The sequence below is a fragment of the Acipenser ruthenus genome, chromosome 24 (assembly GCF_902713425.1).
Source record: "Acipenser ruthenus chromosome 24, fAciRut3.2 maternal haplotype, whole genome shotgun sequence".
In the NCBI taxonomy this organism is placed as follows: domain Eukaryota; kingdom Metazoa; phylum Chordata; class Actinopteri; order Acipenseriformes; family Acipenseridae; genus Acipenser; species Acipenser ruthenus.
In genome coordinates this window covers 18,263,738-18,281,116 of record NC_081212.1, presented here as the reverse complement: position 1 = coordinate 18,281,116, position 17,379 = coordinate 18,263,738, and the positions used below count along the sequence as shown (strand labels likewise).

The 17,379-nt window shown below is 40.7% G+C and overlaps 2 protein-coding genes across 2 annotated transcripts; both read right to left on the bottom strand.

Annotated features, from left to right (window-relative positions):
- Positions 1-4,384: 4,384 nt before the first annotated feature.
- Positions 4,385-7,201, bottom strand: LOC131700654 (uncharacterized). Its single transcript, XM_058999265.1, has 5 exons — positions 7,050-7,201; positions 6,633-6,775; positions 6,150-6,264; positions 5,225-5,451; positions 4,385-4,943 (listed from the first exon to the last, which is right to left on the bottom strand). Exons 1-5 carry the CDS (start codon positions 7,134-7,136, stop codon positions 4,790-4,792), a joined length of 726 nt encoding a protein of 241 aa, XP_058855248.1. The 5' UTR covers positions 7,137-7,201; the 3' UTR covers positions 4,385-4,789.
- On the bottom strand, positions 7,082-17,245 carry LOC117963144 (uncharacterized). The gene is made up of 13 exons (XM_058999264.1): positions 16,405-17,245; positions 15,582-15,776; positions 14,780-14,945; positions 14,015-14,122; positions 13,747-13,800; positions 13,122-13,238; positions 12,185-12,289; positions 11,419-11,509; positions 9,210-9,338; positions 8,558-8,672; positions 8,010-8,058; positions 7,712-7,891; positions 7,082-7,212 (listed from the first exon to the last, which is right to left on the bottom strand). Exons 5-13 carry the CDS (start codon positions 13,768-13,770, stop codon positions 7,192-7,194), a joined length of 831 nt encoding a protein of 276 aa, XP_058855247.1. The 5' UTR covers positions 13,771-13,800; positions 14,015-14,122; positions 14,780-14,945; positions 15,582-15,776; positions 16,405-17,245; the 3' UTR covers positions 7,082-7,191.
- Positions 17,246-17,379: the final 134 nt, after the last annotated feature.

Sequence of the window (17,379 nt, the reverse complement as noted above, 5' to 3'; positions counted from 1 at the left end):
GATTCTTTATTATAAATTAAACAAAGTTAGTGATTAACTCGTTGTGTTTATGGAGGGGTAATGGTATGTTACACCAGCAGGAAAGCAACGCAAAATAAAGAAAACATGATAAAAAAAAAAAAAAAAAAAAATTATAATAATAACATAAAAACTTTGCTGTAATGAGTTATTGAAATTGAGTTTTTTTCAAAGCCAGTTTATATAAATAAAATTAAGTTGGCTATTCATGAAACCGTTCTTGTCTGTTGTTTAAGAAGGCAACACCATTTAAACAGTTTAATGAATATCAGAACTAGACTTCATTAAAAACAGGCATTGACACAAAGTTTGTGAATAAGGACCAACATGCATTGACATCGCCCTAGTTAGCAAGTATCAGTGGCTGGCTGTGTCTGTAAGTAAAAACAAGGTCAACTAAAGTTCTGAGGTTTATAAATAAATACATATCAACTGCATATATCTCTGATCTTTGTACAAAATAATATAATTTGTGCAAATGTAATTTGTGTTTTGAAAGAAATATTTCTTTAAGTGTGTACACGAACCTTATCACAAACCTCTCTCGCAGTTAATAAGTAATTAAACTGTTAGCTCACAGTTAAAATAATCACACACAGAATATACAAGCAAGCTATGAGGCAGCCAAGGCATGTGCCTCGGTTCAAATCATACTAATAATTATTTATTTAGGCCCTTTTACACGTTGCTTTGCTGCAAATAAAACGCATGTCACCCCTTTTTGCATTTGAAGTAAGTGGGACTGTCTATTTCAGACAGTGCGTAATTGACACTGGTAGTGAGTTGAGGGTTGTGTCGAGTCCAAAGGGTTACGGTTTGCAAAGAGCCTCGTAGCTGACCAATCACATTCGTAGAAATCAAATGCATATTCATGAGTATAAATCAGAACACTGCCAAACATCGTATCAAATCGACTGGTCAGCCGAAAAGCTCGAGCCTCAATCCTCATTGGTTATGAGGATGTGCCTACGCAGCTAGACTCTCCGTCTTGTCAACCCGCTTACGTTAATTTTATAATTAATATCGCACAAAACTGTATTTGGATAATGACATCACTGTTAAAATGATTTGTTTGATAGATTAGGATTTAAATTCCCCACACAAATATTTCATTTAGAATAATAAAGATATTTGCTATAAAAACAGATCAATTTTTTCCCCCAATTGGTTTAACAATGGCATCATATTAGTTACTCAATTATTTAACTGTCATGGCAATCTTCTTAACTATACAGAATTCTTATCCACGTCCAATCTACCTATTACAACTAAGGAATTTTCAATTATTTTCGACGCGATTCCTAGAGGAGTAATCACTTAACTGAAGGATGATTTGAAAGCTTTATCTTGTCCTTTACCTTCCGTAGACCCTTCCGAAACTTTTATTGGAAAATATTGTTTATTGACTAAAACTACAAATAATAATAAATGTACACGATCTCTTTTTCAAAATGATCTAGTATCCATTCCTTATACTGTGGCTTACTGGGATGGATTTATTGACGGTATAAACTGGAGAAAAACTTGGATTTTGCCCAACAAATACTTGTTAACCAGTAAGATGAAATAAATATAATATAAAATTATACATTAATGCTATCCTTTTAAGAACAATTTGAAAAAACTTAAACATGATTGATCTTAATTGCTCATTTTGTAATGACTCCACTGAAACAATGTTGCACTTATTTTGGAATTGTAGACACTCCAGAATGTTTTGGAAGAATCTGGTTGCTTTTATCAGCAATACTATTAAGAAAGGGGGAAAAAAAAACCAGATTGGTAATGTACTGTTTGGTTTCACCAGTTATAGTACTATTGAAAGTAACGAATTTTACATAATAAATTTGATTATTTTCATGGGTACATTTCATATTCACAAATGTAAATTTTCTAATCAGAAATCTTTTTTTTTTTTTTTACTTTTTATAAAAGAAATGGAGCAGTACATTAAAGTTATTAAAATTTCTCATAACAAAAAAGCTTTGAAAACATTTAATCTATATGACTTGTTTAATATTTTCTTTTAATTCTTTAGAGCCCACCCACTGGCTCCCATTATATTTTGTATGTATTGAGTACTATTATTATTATTATTATTATTATTATTATTATTATTATTATTATTATTATTATTATTGTATCTTTTGTACTCAATGCATAACAATTTAAAAAAAAAAGATTTAAAAGTAAGTATAGTGTCTACAACAAATATTCTGCCATTGCAATATTTGTTGTATATGTGTGTGTGTGTGTGTGTGTGTGTGTGTGTGTGTGTGTGTGTGTGTGTGTGTGTGTGTGTGTGTATGAGAGGGAGAGAAAGAGTAAACAAATTATATTTTTACTTTTTTTATTTTGGTTTATTAAACTATTAAAAGCGCAAACCAATTGTTCAACTGAAATTACAAATATTGTTTAGCATGATACAAAGAATTAATAATAGACTTCTGTAAGAAAATAATAGCAGTGTTGTTGCAGATTGTTTACAATTTCTAATAACATTTGCATATCACAAACCAGCAAAAAAAAAACACAGCCCAACACAATGCACTGTTAAAATGTGTATTGAATCTCAGTAGGATAGTTGTGTTTAAGTGATAATGGCTCTGCTGTAGTGTGTTACAAGGTAATAACTCCTGAGCCAATAAAGACCGGAGGTATATTTCTTTATAATATTTAGTTAAATACAAATGATTGAACAGTTTAGCTGTGCACCACCTTATAGAAATAATAAAAGTAAAATGGAATTTTTTGGCAAAGCACTGCATAATTACATAATGCTATATAAATCCATATATGTGGATATCAAACCCAGGAATCAAACTAGTTCATATTCTTTGGTGGTGGTCTTGAAGATGCTTTATCCAAATGGACAGGCAGACCATTTCTAAATGAGACGGCGACATACTTCATGCGAGCCTTGACTGCCACTCTGTACTCATCCCCAATAAGCCGGAGGTTGGTGGTGGGAAGCTTGTACTTGCTCCAGTGAACCAACCCCTTGTGATTATAATACTGGAGCGATTGATCCTGAAGGTCAAAGGCCTGTCTTATCTGATCCACCTCCCCGTGGATGAAGGTGTTGATTGGGCGCCCAAAGAGTCTGCGCTCTCTCATCAGTTGAGTCCAGCCCTCATTGGTATTTGGGACAGGTGAGGGGGAAATAACATGGCGTTCTTGAAAATCGTCAAAAGTGGCGCGCTTTTTCCGGGACAGCGATTCTGCTTTCTCGCACTCGCAACTGTAAGCTAATGCAGGCTCCTTCAACACATCGCTCAACTGCTCTTCTGTGAATGTACCTTCCCCGAATGTGTGTGCACCTCCTGCACGCAACTCTGCTCCGCTCCACACATACAGAATACACCCTTTGGACACAGTCACCAGTGAGACACGTCCATGGCTCTTTGTCACAGCTCCGTCCTCACCTGTCTTCAGCTGCAAGGGTAACGGTCCGCAGCCCTCTGTGTGAAGCTGGGCGCAAGCTGCTGTCGTTTCCTTGCCTACGATGGTCTTGCCTGCCGCTGTGCAGTTTACATTCTGGCTCTCCAAGGCAGCTCCAACGAGCGCTATAAGAGCCAGGAGCACACACACTGTTGCTTTCATGGTTGTGGGCTGTAGCTTTCTGTGCGAGTGCTACTATGCAGTCAGTTTATAAAGCAGCACTTAGAAAACAGGTAAACGAGGTCATGGAGAGCAAAACAAGGCTGTTTAAGCTTTAAAGTCAACAACTGCTTAACCACAGATTAGCTATCTGCTGGAGGGTCTAAAGGTTTGATAATTTTTTCTCTTTTTTATCAGAAGCATGTGCAGGCTCATTAGTACAATAAGGTGTTATCTTCTAGTGGGGTTTGTCAAACAACACATGCAATCAGAGGATTGAACAGAACTCTCAAATTCAGTAGAAAGTGCTAGAAAGTGTAGGGTCACCACTGCAGGCAGGATGGCACTGATTTTACGTGATGAGTCAGTGAGGTGTTCCTCCGAAGGCATACATGACCATTCTTTAATGTTTACTGAGTCAGATTGTTTGAAGTAAGTTGGGCATGGGACTCTACCCTCAACCATGTAGCTACACTGGTTAATTGTATCCATGTACCTGGAATCCAACAGCCCAGCCGCACAATTCTGAACTCACCTAAATCTGTCCTTTCTTGTAACTGTGAACTTGCGTTGCATAAATTAATAAACTAGCATCAACACCTAATAACCCTGGAAATGATTGCAATTGACCTTGTCTTTACCAATACCGGCCTTAGGTCATTATTTCCTTGGTGTTGCTACTGGTTCATTCCATACACACACCATCAATTACCTACAGTACAGCTTAAAAAAAAAATACAAACACAAAATAATCCAAAAACACACATTTTATTTCAAATACAAAACCGACATCAAGGTGATAAAGCAAAAAGTACACAACCAAAGAAGCTGACAGTAGTTTAGGCTTCTGTGTGCTTTAATATGAATGTTTACAGCTCAGCAGTATTTTGAATAAAATAAAATAAAAAAAAAAACACTTCATTTAGACAAAAACAAAACACACACACACTTTTGTCACAGGGGTTTTTGGAAGACAAGCACTCAAAATGAAAAAAAATCAGAGGTAAAACTAGAATTGAAAACAAGAATGGTGTTTCCTTTCTAGATTTGTCCAAATTGTTTTATTCCTCTCAGAAAAGTTGCCTATTTTAGCACTTTCTTTAAAATGACTCTTAGTCCTATCCAGTGTAAAATCTCTGAGACAAAACCGAAGAGATGCAGTAAAACCCATTCACATCCTGGCACTCCCTCTCAAAACCTGCGTCTTCCCTGCCAGGCCCACACTGCAGGGCACCATCCTGTCCACTGGCAGGAAGCTTCTCAAGCTGAGCCTGGGACTGGCGGACGCTGGGTCCATGGAGAAACTCCTTTCAGGTGTCTTCATGCTGGAAAACATTTCAATATATTGGTATTGGCTGACAGGAACGGGAATTCATTTTGATTCTGGATTAATACTTGGGTCTATCAAACCTTAATGTGAAGGTGTATGGAGGCGGTCTGCCAGCCTTACACTTTGTCATTTATCCAGTAAAACCCATTGGTCACATTCTAATGAACGTGTGAAGGACATTCTTTAGCACAATTCATTGGATAGATGTGAACAGGACATATGAATGCCACCTTCACTTCAATATATAAAATCATTGTCCCATACAATAATACTCACCATACATGATGTTGGCTGATGAGAAATGTATTGACATCCATCTCCAGTAGCCTGGGCACAGCGGGTAGGGCGTCCCTTTCTTGTTTCTGGGTGCCAGGTTTCCGTGGTTCTGCATCGCTTACACTCCACATTCTGAGGCTTCCCCCTCCCAACACGGTAACTGTGGAAACCGGGTCTTGATTTGCCCCAGTGGTGGCTGCTTTGGTGCCTGATAAACTCTTCATTATCTAATGATAAAACAATAGTGTATTTGCAGCAGAAATCTATCAGGAAAATGACAGCAAACAAACACAAGTAAATCCAAAAAAAAAACAAAACAAAACAAAAAATAAACAGTAAAACAGGGTCTTTTTTGGGGGTCTCAAAGCATATACTGTACCAAACCAAGAGAAAACCGGAGGTGTTTTATTTTAAAGCAAGTAAAGCAGATTGTGTTGTACCCTATTTGCTTGTGTAAAATTTGATTGGCTGTAGTTGGGCTCATGTGGTGGATGCTGCCTAACGTATGCAACCAATCAGAGGATTGAACAGAACTCTCAAATTCAGTAAGCCGATATGGCCTTCCATAACTATGAACACACTCAATGGTAGAATATGTTGTAGTACCAAAAACTACTTATTAAATTCTGACAAACATTTCGGCAAGAAGTCTTTCTCAATGTTTTCAAATTACTGTGTGTCAAAGAATGTATTGGCTTCTTTTATTATCACTACTTAAGCTAATATGTCCGTAAAGTCTATACTCTATGGACTCTTCTACAGTGCCTTATACATGGCTGGGAACTAGTACAAATACATACAGCAGATAATGGTAATGTCATTTCACAGTATTACAATGACTGTCCATTTTAATATTTTGAAGATGACACTCAATGGAAGGATTGAAGGAGTGGAGTCTCACGGAGCTGCTTGATGCCCTGCGTACCTGTGTCCGCGTGGCTGTGGTCTGGCTGGAGGGGGCCAGGGTGGGACGAGGGTCAGGTTTCATGGAGATCTTGAGCCTGCTGACAATCCTTCCAGAGTGTTTCAATGAGGTCTCTCTGTAGAGTAGCAAACCCTTAATACATGCTTTTAAGAAATTCATCAGACTGGTCATTTCTACCCCCTTCGGAAACTTTCACCATGTGGACGGCATGACTTACACAGCTCTTGTTTTGCATGTACACAACATCGCTTTCTTAATCACATGTATCCTATTCAGCTGGAATAACCCACCAGCAAGCTCCAACTAAAGGGTTTACTTGTACTGTTAAACAATTCTTTTTATTCAAATTTTCCAATCAAATGTTCCGCAAATGCAGCAAGGTAGAGTAAGAGATAATGTTTAAGTACAACGATCAAGTATAGCTGTTCTCAGACAGGGAGGTGATCTCCTACCCACAGTACCTACTCGGCTGTAGAGTCTTACCTCTTCTTCCAGAGCAGCACAGGTTTGATGAGGAAGATGCCCGACTCCTCCTCAATGTTCCCCAGGGTGTCAGTGATGGACAGAGCCAGCTGGACCCTGTGTTCAGAGAGTCCAGCCATGTGCTGACTCCAGCGACTCAGCCTCTGTGAATATTATTGAACAGATCAGTACCTAGGAGTCAGAGCAATCAGGTCCCTTTTAAATCAACTGATCCATCCATTTTAACAGCATGAACACCTCCAGTAAACCTGCAGAATCTGGGGAGACCTGTTCAATTCAGCACAGATTTAGCAGAGGCTTGCTCAGATTCCTGGCACCTGGTCATTTCAGTAGACAGAACCTAAGCATTGAGCGTTCTGAAACCCAGGACTGGCTTGTGTGCATCTCTTTAAGATACAGAAGAATCGTGTTTCACACCTGAACGTGTAGAGCCTGCAGTCGTGGTAAGAAGTGCCAAGCAGAGGAGTTGCTGCTCGTCCTCATGACCTCCCTCGCCTCCAGCATCCCCAGGTAGGCTGTGTACTGCCTGACCAGGCTAGCCAGGCGCTGCCTCTGCAGCTCAGAGTACATTCTCATCTCCCTGCGGGCAAGAGCAAGAACACACACAGCCAGCCAGCCTTATCATCCCACGTTACAGGAGGGCTTGGAAAATGTTTGAGTGTTGGGTGGGATTCAAGAATTACGAATGCAAATGTTTTTCTAATCTACTTATTAAATGATGTGTAACAAGCTGCTGGCTGCAGCTGGTATCGTTCCAGGGCAACTCATGAACATGATGGTTTGGTCTAAACAATAAATCAAACCAATAAATAAATCACTGGTGTCCCTTTTTTGTGCTGAAGATTATTCCTTGTTTATTTTATTTGTTTAAAGTGGTTATAACTTATGAAATACTGCAAGTCTGTTTCCAAGTCTTATACTTACTTAGTCATTTCAGCCATTAACCAACCAGCTGCTTGCCTTAATGATTGATATGCTTTGCAGCCAGTGAGCTGCTTTGACCCCAAAGACACTGCTGAGGTGAAATGACCTAGGAAGCAGACTTGCTGATAGTAAGCAGACTGGGTGTGGTACTGTACCTGACAGAGCTGGGCAGGCACCCTCCCTCTGCGCAGGGTGTGTCTGAGCGCTTGTTTGTTGTGTTCCAAGTCCAGACGGGTAAACATGATCATTCCTCCAGGGCGGGGCAGGTCACTGGGGCTCTCTGGCTCCGATTTCAAGGGTGAGCGGGCTGCAGTGCCGCTTCCCTCAGTGCAGGGCTGTGGAACATAAGGAGTGCTTAGACTGTTAGTAAGAATTTAGGGACAATCCCAGAAATGATAGCTGTCCACATTCAGAACATGAATCCTAAAACAGAAGACCAGGAGTTGTACTTACAGTGAATCTGTGTAGGTGAGGGCTTTCTGTGGGTTTGTGTTCCTGGGATCTGTGTGAGGAGCAGAGAACAACACCAGTGTAAGAAACACATTGAAATACCAAGGGTACCAACAAATATTCAGACAGTTTCCATAGCCGTAATATTCTAGACTATATTACTCAAGGAATATTGAATTGCATCTGTTTGCTTCCTGAAGATATAAAAATGTACATAAGTTTATCACAGTTTAGCCTAATCAAGTTATAGTTAGAAGTTAATGTTTACATCTGTATGAAACTACAGGAGTTCACAGCCTTATTATCGTTCCTGTAGTTAACTAACACACACCTCTTCACTGACTTCACCTGAGAAAGGCTGAAACCAACAAACCAACTGGCTGAAAAAATCTATTCCATTCAAGAAAATGTTGCAACAGAGAAAAATAATGTATGCTGTATTTCAATACTACCAAAACACTATTGATTTTATACACAGTATCTAGTATGTCATCTGGTATACAGTATGTTGTTTATAGAATTTGAATCAATAAACACAGAAAAGCTCTTACATGGCTCGCCCCACGTCCTGCCCTTTGACCTTCCCAGCAGCCTCCCCTGTGTCTTCCTCCTCAGCTGCTGGCAGTGTTGAGGGACAGCTGTCAGCTCCAAGCACTCTGCTGAAAACTACAGGAGCGGAAAACAGTGGTACCATTACTGAGGTGGGGGGCGGGGTTGGTGGGTGGTACCATTACTGTGGTGGGTGGTACCATTACTGAGATGGGGGGCGGGGGTGGTAGGTGGTACCATTACTGAGTTCGGGGGCGGGGGCGGGGGTGTTGGAGGGCACCATTGTCTGCTTTGTGAAGAGACTGCCAGGTGGTTTTGTGAAGTCAATGGGGATAAGTTGAGATCCCCACATTCATGTCACTATGCTAGATTCAAACCCAGGTTTTCAAATGAGTAGGACGTGTGTGTTACCCCACTGCACTACTCAGTAACACTAACCCTAACCCGAACCCTTCCCCTACCCCTAACCAGCCCTCTTAATGTTTGCCTTTCTGAAATACTGACACACAGTCCGCAGCAGGCCTCCTTGTGGGCTCTGTAGAGGGTGGTTAGAAGGGGGAGTTTATCATCAAGTATCTCAATATGATACTTATTGGATGAGACATCGCTATTGCTGAACTCTCTGGTCTCCCGATCCTTTGCTAATTCATTTACCTGCAATGGTGCTGTTGAGTTGTGAGTCAGAGCTCCTCAAAGCAGTCTGTAGCTGTTCTGCTGTCAGTGGGTCTGTGGCACTCAGACTCAATTCTGGGGTCTCCAAAGCTTCAGCAAACAAATTTATATCTAAGGTAAAGGAAATGTTACTTCTAAAAGGGAAATTTGCAGAGTACATTCCCCCCATTGTACTGTGTTTATGTAATGCGTTTATCAAGCTTTACTGTGCTTTGCTTCACTGTCACATAACCCAAACCATCCTAAAAGGTGTTCATACATCATTTGAATGATTATAATGTTTATTAGCAGTTCCCAAGTAAGATCTTTGTTGTTGTGATTTATAATAAGTTAGTAAGTCATGTGTAGGTGGTCATGTCAGTTTGAGCACTGATATCTTTCTAGCAAATTTTAAAAAGTACCAGCTATAACAAAATAAAAACAACTGCAATCCACATTATTTCTGTTTTTTGGTATTTTGTGCAGTGTTAGCGATACATAATTGCACCCATTTTTCATACATTTTGTTATTTGTTCATTTCTAAAAAAATGCTGCAAGGATTGCGGCGCCATAAGGAAGGAACTGTTCCATTATTGAGTAGTTTGTTGCTATTTTTATTTATTTATTTTTTATTTTTTTAACAAACTACTTTACTGTGATTTCCTTCTGAATTTAGAATGTTCTCTCATTGCAGCAACGCTCCACACGGCTCAAGAGAATTGAAGGTTCAGTGGGCATCCTCCGATCCCATGACCAAGCCAATTTCCTCTATTACACCCAGGAACTCGAGAGTGGATGTCAGTGAGCTACCGGCCTCTGGAGGTCAAAGGCCAGCCCTGTAGATGTCTACAAGGTCCGCTGTAGCACGATGAGGAGAAACAGTCCCTGACAATTCTGCCTCCCTAACCCAAAGGAGCCCCGGAGCCAATGCCATGCTCCCTCTGGAATCCCCAGTGAAGAACTGCGCTGACTGTATGACTCACTCTGCACACCACGTGGCCGTGCTTTTACCAGGTGAGCCACTCAGGCGCCCCATTTCCTGCTTTGTTTATACCCTAAGAGTTTTATGCAAAGTGTTTTGGATGAATAGAAAAACCACCAATTTGCAAGGTGTTTTACCTTTGAAGAGAGTGTTTTTGAGTGTCTCTGTGAACCTGGTCACCATGAAGTAGATACTCCTGGATCCTGCGCTCAGTGTGGCCACTTCTCCCTCTTCCTTCAAGTCACCACCAATGAATCAATCAATGGAAATGTCTTGGACTAAAGAAGGCACTAGCGGAAACTTTGCCTACTTGACTTAGTGTCGTATAGTTTTACTTTGGATGATGCAGCAGATGTTATTGCACAACTATATGTAACACCTGTCATTTTCCAACCTGAAATGAGATTTATCAAATGGAATTTTCAAATTAGAAATGTATTTTTACATATCAGCCAGGGATTATGACCACAGCTGCTGTAAATACTGCAAAGCTATGTTTGGCAAGTACATTTGCAGTTGTTGTGCTCTGCTGCATGTAGGTGTTTTTCACTGTTTGGTTTATACACGTATCATGTGATTGACAGTATATAAGGCAGAGAGAAGTTAGCTGTTCAAGTTAGATAGGCAGTAAATTGCCTGCAAGAAGAGTTTAATCAACAAAATCAAAGTTTACTTTTAATATCAAATGGTAGCCATCAAAAGTGGAAGGAGCGTCATAGTGGGCTGGACTGTTCAGAGCATCTGCTATTTTACTGTATTTTTTTATTGTATAATTTCAGATTCCAGGGGAAGCCCATTATGGTCAAGTTTCCTTGCTTTCATGAGTGCCCTGAAACCAGAAAATCTAGGATAATTTTCATCCATAACTTGAAACACTTAATTATAAACTCTGAGATACATCTATGAACATTTTGGCTAATGCGTGATCTTCATCAGTGTCTGTTTGACTTAGGTGGTTTATTTGATAAATGTGGGATACACCACATTTACTTTTACATTTGAACATTTGTACCTATTTTTAGTGGTAATGCCGGGATAACCAGATAGGTGGTTGATGCAATCCAGGGGGATTCTCCAGTGTAGAAAACGGTCTAATAAAATCCTGCTGTGACTTATCAGGGTACAGGTGGGGCAAATCAACCCCCAGGTCAAGTAGAGTGTATTAAACTGCCTTGGGCCTAGACCATAATAATAAATGTCAAAGGTGACCCTGACTTCCCTCTCCTCACCTACAGCAGCTCCCCCCTCCTCTCTCCCGCACGGGGTCTCCTTCATCTGGGCTCCTGTAGACTGGAGGATAGACTGGTCCCCAGTTGCCTTCTGGGAATCAAGGGAAACAACTGAAGCACTGGGGGAAACTGAAATGATAACCAAACACTTTGAATATGCTGAAGGGCTTCCACAGGCAGCCTGGACGCCACTGACTTCAGTCTGTTTAAATTGTTTGGTTATATTATACCACTCATGTATGCAAGTCCGTTCCTCAAAGATTACAGGTTCCAACCCCTTCAGGGAATTTGGGAGATAAAATGTTCTGTTTGTCGGAATGGCCCACATTGTCACATAAGAGCCCTTCACTAAAATACCTGCTAACCCAGTGCTAATTGCCAGCCCTCTAGCAAAGTGTGTCAGAGCTGCTGTGTTCACCTTAAGGGTGGAATTCTATGAAGCTAGCATCCAAAACACACAATTTGTACATTTACAGTTACTTCAATTGCATTCTCCCTTGTCAATGCTGTTGACCCCCTGACTCAATGACCTGTTTCACCATATACCTCTTAATAAAAGCCTGTACCTCTTTGCAGATTTGCACTGAGAGGTGCTGGTTCCTTATTCATCACCAGCTTTATTTGAATTAATTTGTTTTTCACCACACCATAAACCTCGCGAACAGAAGCAGCATCTTTGCGTTGGTCTGCTCAGCATACATGCCACAGCGCCATTGAAATTATTTGAATGATGTTGCAAACTGCAGCCTGTCACTGTGTACTGTACCTGGGTCAGCCTCTGTAGTTCAGTCCTGGCAGCTTCACAATCCCTCTGAGCCACTGCCTGTCTCTCCCTGGCCTGCTGCACACACTCAGAGAGAACCTGCCACTCCTGCAATGAAACACCAGACTCTAGTCCCTGAAACAGAAGAGTCTGCAGACACCTCTGTAACTGAGATGGAATCATTCAACACACATACATTACAGTAACATTTCAATACCATGAATCTGAAAAAAAACTGTGAGAACAGTGGAAACTAGAATAACTACAGTGCTGCCAGACTGCAGTTAAACAACGGCTTGGATTTGGGATGATTGTTGCTTATCTTAGACTCTGTGGAGAACAGCATTCATCACAAATCCAAGCAGCTGTTTCTTCAGTTGCTTCACTTGAATAGTAAATTAGCCCAATCAGCATCAATGCCCCTCACCTGACTGTGAACTCATAGTGAATCTAAACAAGAACACACTGAAGAGAACTCATAGTGAATCTAAACAAGAACACACTGAAGAGAAATCATAGTGAATCTAAACAAGAACACACTGAAGAGAACTCATAGTGAATCTAAACAAGAACACACTGTGAAGAGAACTCATAGTGAATCTAAACAAGAACACACTGTGAAGAGAACTCATAGTGAATCTAAACAAGAAGAACACACTGTGAAGAGAACTCATAGTGAATCTAAACAAGAACACACTGTGAAGAGAACTCATAGTGAATCTAAACAAGAACACACTGTGAAGAGAACTCATAGTGAATCTAAACAAGAAGAACACACTGTGAAGAGAACTCATAGTGAATCTAAACAAGAACACACTGTGAAGAGAACTCATAGTGAATCTAAACAAGAACACACTGTGAAGAGAACTCATAGTGAATCTAAACAAGAAGAACACACTGTGAAGAGAACTCATACCCAGACCAAGCCACTCTTCCCTACCGTGTCCCATTTGGTTTTGGATTCTTTCCAGAGCTTCTTCAGTTTCTTTGTTTTTTGTTGGCTGTCCTGTCTCAGCTTTTCTAACTCTGCTTCTAGAGCTTCAATCTGGATAGTTGCCTGGAACAGACAAAACAAAACAAAACAAAAAAAAAAAAAAAAAAAACATTTAACCAGTCGCAGGCACCAATTATTTTAGAGATGAAAAAAACCGAATTGTACCACCCCAGCTGACTGTTTGCAGCACTGTTTATCATAAATAATTCCATTATTATTTGGTTACATTTATCATGTCAAATGTCATTTTTCAGTGACAAGCTGGTAAACTGGTGACAAGCTGGTAAACTGAATGTAGATTTGAAATCTAATGGATATTATGCATCCAGGATCATGTGTGCCTCTCTGGGCGGTGCAGCGGGCATGGCTCAGGTCACATGCCTTCACCTCCGCTGTTTCCAATCCAGTCAAGGGTCTGAATGTCATGAAGGCTGGTATAAAGTCGTGTTGCTGTCTGACGATCCAATGGAAACTGGTCACCAGAGTTGAGTTTGTTTCTCTCCCGGCTGCTCCGCGTCTGAAGTAAGAACCAGTCCTTGGAGTATAATAGCCTTTCTTCTGCTTAGCTTACCTCCTTCCTGTAAACTGCAAACATGGCATTCCGGTCTTCAGCAGGTAAAGCTCCCTACAAGGTCAAAAGAAAACATCAGGTTTGAACATGTTTAAGATCTGCTCAACAATATGTTGAGCAACACACAGCAACAGTAAGAGTCAAGGGGGACGTCAACCTAACACTTTAGCGTCAATTGTGATATATTGTTAATCTGTAATAGAGTATGTTACATAAACAGTAGGATTTCCAGACGTTGCTTACAGATCCACTTCAATCAAACCCTTACCCAGCTGGCTTCCTCTTTTTTCCGGTCAAGCCTGGTCAGAAACAGCCTCTTCTCTGGTCTCCTTGGATACAGCAGTGCCCTCTGTATCAGGGGAAACCCTGTGGCTCCCTGGAAACACATGACAAGTGTTTTGCATGTTTTTGGCTGAGGATTTTGTATAAATGGATGTTTATCATTAAACATATTTTCAAGAAAAAAGCAAATATGAGTAATAATTAGGCCCTACTCACAAAACCTTAATGAATGTTTTAAGGAATGTTTTTAAGCACTGTGTTTTGAAGTGGCTCCAATAGAAACTGCTAAAGTCTCTCTGAAACAGTTGAGAATTTTCCTGAACCACAAACTTGATTTTCCAAATGGGTTTTCTAAAAACAGTCCTGAATAAAACTTTTTTTTTGGTTAAAAGTCATCTATAAATGCTTAAAGAATTCTAAATAAATTCAACATCAAAGTTTCTTGTTCTAGTCCAAATGTTTGTCATGTCATTTATTTTGTTTCTTTTGGAAGTGCCTTCATAGTGTGGTGGTGGATAAACGCGAGTCACCACTAGAAAACAGAACATCTGATCTACAGCAAAATGAGGGCGAATATGCAGGAATATTCTCATGCTTAAGTGAAAATTCATTTCTAAATGGCTGTTTTCCTTTTTAAAATTGTGATTAATCGGATATATCCGGCATAACTGATACTGTGTGGTACATTGAAAGCACAATCACACATGACCCTGGACTAAAGAAGGGTGTTCCAGTGCTGACTGCGCCTCACCTCCAGTACAGTCCGCCCCCTCAGTGTGGTGCTCCTGTCCCCCCTCCGAGGGGGGCTGGCCAGTCTCTTCCGCTAGAAGGACAGACCACTTGGGTAAAAGACTATTTTCTGCTCCCTCATTTGTTGGGTTGTCATTCTGTTGTGGATCCATGTCCAACAATGCTTGCTACACAAACGACAAAGATATGAGTTCAGATGGAGTAACATCGAATAAAGGTTTCTGATTTTACTGAAACAGTGGTTGCCAGTCTCAATCTTTATACACCGAAACTCATTACAGAGATATTTTGTGATCATTTAACACACTCATAGTGCAGTTTACTGTATTTTGTTTGTAATTCACATCTGTGCTGTTATTTGATCTGAGAAGTGTATAGAATGCCATTTAAAAAGAACCTGCTTCTACAGTAGGATATCATGTTAAAGATTCACCTACCAAATAAAAAGCCAACTTGTAGACCTTGACGGGTCATCGCTCAATACAATTTGAAAGAAATTCATTCAGCCGTCTTGGAGCAAAGATATTCGATTATAATAGAATATATTAGGAGCAATCGTGGAAGAAAATGTTTTGCGGAGACAGCGATAAGATTACTGAACAGTCTTCATTAATGGTTATTTGTTATACCTTTCAAGTTTCAAGTCAATACAACAAATAATCTTAATGACACAACCAACTAACCAAGAGGGGCAATTAACTGATCAGGGGTAGCCAGATATTTAGTTAGCAATCTGGAAACCTCCCTCATCAAATCGGCATAGGATTTTATTTCAGCAGTAAAAGAAATCTATGAAGACCTACCTTCTCCCACTCCAGCTCAGCCAGGACGCTGTGTTGGGACTCCTCCTCACAGGCGACAGGCTCTGGACAGGGGTTTGGGAGTCTTTACCAGCAGCTGCCTCCTCTGCTCCCTGTTCCAGTCTCGGAGTTGCCGGATCTCTGCCTTGTGGGCCTGCCTCACTGCCTCCAGCTGTCGTCTCTCTGTGTCCAGCAGCTCTGAAACAAGAGCACAGGAGGAGAGCAGGCTGTGGGGCTGCAACCCAGACTGACACGACTGAACCCAGTCGATATATTAGTACAATACTGACATATTCAAAAACTATTTGACTGAATGAAAAATTGTCAGAAGCAGTATTTCTATTTTGAAAGTGCCTCACCTGTCGCAATTTCACCTCAACATCTTAAATCTGAAAATAAATACTTTTTTTAGATATTCGTTTATATACACAGAAAAGATAAGCTGCAAAATGTCCCTTTGCTTGTATGACTTCCTCTCTCAAGAGGCACCCTCTGTTTTTCCGAACTTTTGTCAGCGTTGTATTTTCAGTATCAGATACAATTAAAAATGATCCATTTACTGCCAATGCAGAGCGACCGGATGAGTCATTTGTTCTTCGTCTTCCCCCACAGGCTGGTCTGTGCAATGGAGACTCCATAGTACCAGTCTAGGCAGCCACCAGCAGAAATCTAGTACCTTCTAATTATTACACCTTAGTGTAAACACATCTCAGGTCTACAGACGTACCGTAGCATATCAGAACTACTGCAGGTCCAGTAAGCTGCAGTGAAGGAGTAGCGATGGTCCTAAACTGAGATACTGTATCATGCGCTCCAGCCTTCTTACCTCTCTGTGCCTCTTGCTGGCTGATCTGCTGCTCCTGCAATTTCTCTTGTAGCTCAGCAACATTGATCCACACCAGAAACAAACAAATAACATGGAAAACAAGTCAGCAGACAGGGAAATAGCACACACTTCTCACAGAATTCATTAATAACAACCTGTCTTTTACTACAACGGCTCACAGCCCAGAACTACGTTGTACAGTGTCAGTATTACGATCCAATTTTATGGCGCTATGCTTTATAATTTTCATGGTGCTGCCATCATTTTGATTTAATGCAGGCCTAAATGGAAACATTTATTATAGTTCACTTGTTTAGTCTTGGTTATTCATTGTACTGAATTTATTATTGATAATTATGTGCAATAATCATGTTTCTGACAGCCATCTGAAGCTAAAAAGGTTCCGTGCCACTGTTGCTGAGATGCTTTGTTCCTCTCTCTTCCTGTTGACAACCGGTTTGTCCATAAAGAGGTGCTGGGGGAGTGTTAAGAGATTCACTCAGTAGTCCTCTTGATGCAATAAACAGAGAGCACATTGGTTTACATTTATCATGTTAACACCGAAGCACAGTTTGAATCATTTGAAAGGTAAATAAAGTAATGAGAAGAGTGTGTCTCTGCTGTTTGTTCTTGTTCTTGTCAAGGAAGACCAATGAAACCAACGCCGCTCATGCAGTATGTACTCACCATGTTGCCCCGCTGCAGCTCTGTAATCCGGAGCTGGCTGTTCTCCTTCAGGTCCTCGATATCTACCCTGCTCCCCGGGTCCCCCTCTCCTCTCTGCCCCCGTGGCTCCTCCATGGCAGCTGCTTCAGAGGCGCTAGTCCCAGGCTGAACACACTCACTGTCCTGGGGAGAGACCACACAGCGGCCTGCTGTTCAAACCTGGATAACCAAGGTAAACTACAGCTTCACAGAGGGTCACTTGCATTCCTGTGTAAATACAATAACCAGCTAAAGGGAAGCCGTCATGGG

Bases quoted from the DNA above. Each gene is read 5' to 3' on its own strand.
- LOC131700654 (XM_058999265.1), bottom strand. From the start codon at position 7,136: ATGCTGGAGGCGAGGGAGGTCATGAGGACGAGCAGCAACTCCTCTGCT. The intron at 5,452-6,149 runs GTACGCAGGGCA...TTTTATCATTAG, and splicing joins CCACAGCCACGCGGACACAG to ATAATGAAGAGTTTATCAGG. The intron at 4,944-5,224 runs GTGAGTATTATT...AATGTTTTCCAG, and splicing joins ATCAGCCAACATCATGTATG to CATGAAGACACCTGAAAGGA.
- LOC117963144 (XM_058999264.1), bottom strand. From the start codon at position 13,770: ATGTTTGCAGTTTACAGGAAGGAG. The intron at 11,510-12,184 runs GTACAGTACACA...CTTGATTCCCAG, and splicing joins AACTACAGAGGCTGACCCAG to AAGGCAACTGGGGACCAGTC. The intron at 8,673-9,209 runs GTAAATGAATTA...CCGCTCCTGTAG, and splicing joins ACTCAACAGCACCATTGCAG to TTTTCAGCAGAGTGCTTGGA.